Genomic DNA, 5,000 nt, shown 5'->3' on the forward strand with positions numbered 1-5,000 from the left:
GGATTATGCCCCATGTCTTTCCAATGGAGAGGTCCCTGAGGCAAACTTACACACACACACACACACACACACGCACACACACACACACGCACACACACACACACACACACACACAGCGCTCGCTCTCCGTTCTCCGCTATCCAACCCCCATACTTCCCCCTCGCACCGCTCCTTAACAACGCAACACCGGAGACTCACGGTTTAGGGAGAGATTACCTGCTTGAGCAGAGCCGTCTGACTTTTTTGGAGAGGCAGAGGGGAGAAGAGGCGGTAGCAGAGAGAGTAGAGAGAGAGAGATTCCATTGGCCCATTGTTTCCGTGGTCTATTATTGGGGGGTTAATCCCCCTTTAGGCAGACCAAGGCAGACCTGGACTGTTCTATTCAATGCTAGGAGCATTATGACACGCCCCTTTAGGCAGACCGGAACCTGGTCACGTTAGGTTCCCATAGCAACCTATTACATTGGCATATCTCTATATACTTAAAGAATCTCTGGCGGTAGAGTAGGAGTGGGCCGGCCGACTAGATTGCCGACAGTTGTAGAAGGCAGAGAGGAGAGGACAGTTTGCAATCACGGAGTACAGTTGCCGTAGTTGATGGTTGAGTAGAGAGTCGTCTCTTAGTGCCTGTAATGGTGCAGGGAAAAAGGGAAATGTGGCAGTTTAGAGCAGGGGCCGTAGTAGCAGCATTAGTAGTAGCGGTGTAAAGTAGCAGCATTAGTAATAGCCAGCAGTATAGTGTTTTGGCCTTCGCGTGCTACGGGCAACGGGCATGTTAATGCAGACAACAGAGCTTGCTCGCTCTCTCCCTCTCTCTCTCTCTCGCGCTCTCTCTATCGCTCTCGCGCTCTCTCTCTCTATCGTTCTCTCGTTCTCTCGCTCTCTCGCTCTCGTCAGGGCTCGTTAACAGCTCGCCGCTCGCAGACGGAACCCCGTTTACTCACGCACCTTTCCCACCACACACCGTATCCCTGGATACAGAGGGGGAGAAGGGGGGGAGGGGGTTGGTGTTTGGTGTGGAAAGAGTGACACATTCACTCACAGGCAGTAGGCAGCACCCGGCTGCCGCACACACACACACACACACACACACACACACACACACACACACACACACACACACACACACACACACACACACACACACACACACACACACACACACACACACAGAGGCAGCCCCTGAAAAGACAGAAAGCAGCGCAGCACAGTGCAGCGAAGTGTGGTCCAGGGGTTAAAAAAAGAGAGCGAGGGTCTGAGGCACTGGCCACGCCACCTGAATACTAATGTTGGCATTCATCTGTTTGACTAGAGCCCACAGCAGCCATGCACCTTCTCTTCTCTTCTCTTCTCTTCTCTTCTCTTCTCTTCTCTTCTCTTCTCTTCTCTTCTCTTCTCTTCTCTTCTCTTCTCTTCTCTTCTCTTCTCTTCTCTGCTCTGCTCTGCTCTGCTCTGCTCTTCTCTTCTCTTCTCTTCTCTTCTCTTCTGCTACGGTCTGCTTCCATCTGCACCGTTTTGTTTGTTGTTTTTCTGTTGTCGTTGTTGAAATGCGAGACGAGGGCCGGAGAGCGGTGTGTGTGTGTGTGTGTGTGCTTGCACATGGGTCTCGCTCTCTCGCTCTCTCTCTCGCTCTCTCACTCTGTGTCTGAAGGGCAGGAATGAGCGTGCAGGACCAGGGTCGGTGGTAGTGGCGGCAGTGGCGGCAGCTTCAGAGGCTGGCTGGCTGGCTGGCAAGAGTTGCCTACTCAATGACAAGAGGGAGTGGTGTTGTTGACTTTGGCCCATTTAACCGCGCTCAATGCCGTGTGCCGACAGGGCTGTCACCCAGAAACACAGCATTCCTCACGCTATGCTACGCTACGCTACGCTACACCACACCTCACCACACACCGTGCCACCCTACAAAATGGCGCCAGAGTTGCAGCGCTGGTTTATTCAATTAGCACTTGATTTTATTTTTGTCAGGAATAGTTTATGGTTATAGTTTATGGTTAGTCTTGTTGCTATTGTTTTGTAAAATACGGGAGTTGATACTCTGAAAGGTATTTATCCTTGTAAAAGTGAGGTAAAATCATTTTGTCTTGGCAGCATTTCTTTTTTCTACAAAAAGGAATTAATAGCTGTGAAAAATAGTTTTGGTGTTACACCACATGGAGTTATTGGAAATTATTTTCCCCCTGCAAAGATAAAATATGCAACAGTTGTGTCTTGAGATTAAAACTGTGGAAACTTTTTTTATTACCCATTTCATTTTTAATATTCATGTGTCCGCGGCGGACAGATTGTGCCGTTTCCTCGACGGTGGCGGGAAAAAGATTGAAATTATAAAAGCTTTTGATGGCGTGGGGGAAATTTGCATAGAAATAGGAAATCTGTTGACCCACCAGCCTCTGCAGCTCCCTCTTCTTCACCATCACATTAGGGGTGGGCGATATGACGATATTATATCGTGAATCGCGATATTGAGTAAAATATCGTCTCGAATCTGCCAAAGTGGAGAAATCGTATAGATCGTCTTGCAGTGAGGATGTTTATTATCAGTATCAGAGTGACGTTTTCTCACTTGTGTTGTTGTCTTAACTTTATTCTTTACATTATTGTATTCCAATTGTACACTTTATGAGAGTATCATCAGTGTGTTAACATTTTATTGACTGCAAATTACAAATTGCAAGTATATGAAAGTTGTTTTTTGTTGTTTTTATTTTTTGGATGGAAGATCGTGATAAAAAAATCGAAATCGTGATTTCATGTTAAAAAATCGTGATACAACATTTTTGCCATATCGCCCACCCCTACATCACATCCCCCCCCCACCCCCACCCCCCTTCATCAACCCACACCACACACCTCCCAGATGCCTGGCTCTTCCGGCCGTCTGGGACTGGCAAATACAACTTCATTGATCCACGTCACTTTCTGTCACCTCCTCTCACACTAGTGACCCTTCAGCTGGTCGCTTTCCAGCACCCCCACCCCCCACCACCCCTGTTTCACTTTGGAAAAGAGCAGTAATATGGCCGCTGTAGTCTACTGCTGTGGTCTGGGTGTTGCAAGTGCGTGTGCGCGTATGTGCGTTTGTGTGTGCACTGGCATCTACCGTTACAGGCTGTGATTGGGTGTCTTCAACAATATTCTGCCGTCTCTGTCTAAACATTGATTCCTGTGTACGCCTGTGTTTTTCCCCTCCATTCTTCTGGAGCGGCCACCCCGCTCAATGGGAAGGGGGCAACAGGATGCCTTAGTCCAATCAGTGATATTGTCAGCGCTGTCTTTTCTCTAAACGTTGCCTTTTGTCTGTAAACACGGTCTTCCTCTCTCTCTCTCTCTCTCTCCATTCGTTTGTGCGTGCGTGTGTGTGCGTGTGCGTTTGTATGTGTGCCTCTGGTTTGGAGGCATGGGTGTCAGTTTTATCCTTAGAACATCCAGTGAGCAAAATGACCGTATTATTACCGTCTTATTTAGCCAAAATGTGGATTGAACAATGATTCATTTCTATTTGTCAATCCAGCAAAGAAGTAGTACATGGGCCGTTCTCTCTCCCGTGTGCAGGAGCTGGTGCTGTTGCAAATTTGAACTTAAAGAGAATGTCTGTCACAATCCGATAAAGACGTCACATGTTGCATGTTGTATGTTGTGTGTGTATTTTGATCTGAAAGTAGTGTAAGTGATGCGCGCACATCCAGTAAAACAGGTGCTGGATCAAACAAACGCGCGTAAAAGAAGAAAGAAAATCCGCACACTGTTACTGCTCACCGATTTATTTAACACAACGTTTCGAGGCCTCAGGCGGTCTTCGTCAGGTGTAGAGGTGTGTCACCTATAGGTGTGTATTTTGAACTAAACCATGATAAATGTCTGGCAGAATAAAGAAGTGACATGTGTTTTTGCATCTTGTGTGCCCTGTGTGTGTAGGAGGTGGTGCTGTACTGCCTGGAGAACAAGGTGTGTGAGGTGAACCACCGGGACAACGCGGGCTACTGTGCCCTGCACGAGGCCTGCGCCCGCGGCTGGCTCTCCATCGTCCAGCACCTGGTACAGCACGGGGCCGACATCAACTGCAGCGCGCAGGACGGCACCAGGTGGGTGTGGCGCATAGACACATGAGCGCACACACACACACACACACAGACACACACAGACACACACAGACGCACACAGACGCACAGACACGCACAGACACGCACAGACACGCACACACAGAGACGCACACAGACACACACAGACGCACACAGACGCACACACACTAAAAGATTGTTTATAGACACACACACACGCACACGCACACACACACACACACACACACACACACACACACACACACACACACACACACACACACACACACACACACGTTGTGTATAGAGACATCTACACACATGCATGCATACATACACACAGTATGTGGGTTCACCTAGCATACACTACTTGAAAGTGAAATATTGCCACATAAATGTGAAGAGACTATAGAAATTAAATGCGCTGCTGAGTGACGAATAAGTCTCACACACACACACGCACACGCACGCACACACACACACGCACGCGCGCGCACTATTAGTCAAATTCCAATCATCAAACTTTTTTTGTGGGTAGCAGTGGAATGTGCCTTAACGTCTCTGCTCCTCTCGGTTCACCACAAGCATGTTAATGTTTGCATGTGTGTGTACAAGCGCTGGGGTGTGTGTGAGCGTGTCTTTGTGTTTCTGTCTTTGTACAATGCATGTGGACGGGACAGGACGCGTGTGTGTGTGTGTTTGTGTGTGGGTGTGTGTGTGTGTGTGTGTTTTGCGTTGCAGCGGCGGCCGTAATGACACGTTTTGTAATTACGGGTTAACGGCAACAGGAGGCTTTCAAGATCCAAGGCTAATTAGAGAGACGTAGATTAGGGAGGAAAAATACCTAAAGGCAGCAGCAGTGGCAGTAGCAAGCGAGCAGGCAGGCAGTGAGAATTCCTATCAGACGCACGCTTCCCTTTTTCCTCCCAATCGATTTCATTA

The 5,000-nt window shown here is 48.4% G+C and overlaps 1 protein-coding gene across 4 annotated transcripts in view; it reads left to right on the top strand.

Annotated features, from left to right (window-relative positions):
* bcor (BCL6 corepressor) overlaps positions 1-5,000 on the top strand; it is a 79,054-nt gene that overhangs the window by 52,660 nt on the left and 21,394 nt on the right. For all 4 annotated transcript variants that reach the window (XM_063212167.1, XM_063212169.1, XM_063212168.1 and 1 more), the window contains one exon: positions 3,916-4,082. In XM_063212167.1, coding sequence (XP_063068237.1) covers positions 3,916-4,082 — 167 coding nt within the window. The remainder of the gene's footprint in view (positions 1-3,915; positions 4,083-5,000) is intronic.

This window comes from Engraulis encrasicolus, chromosome 12 (assembly GCF_034702125.1).
Source record: "Engraulis encrasicolus isolate BLACKSEA-1 chromosome 12, IST_EnEncr_1.0, whole genome shotgun sequence".
Taxonomy (NCBI): Eukaryota; Metazoa; Chordata; class Actinopteri; order Clupeiformes; family Engraulidae; genus Engraulis; species Engraulis encrasicolus.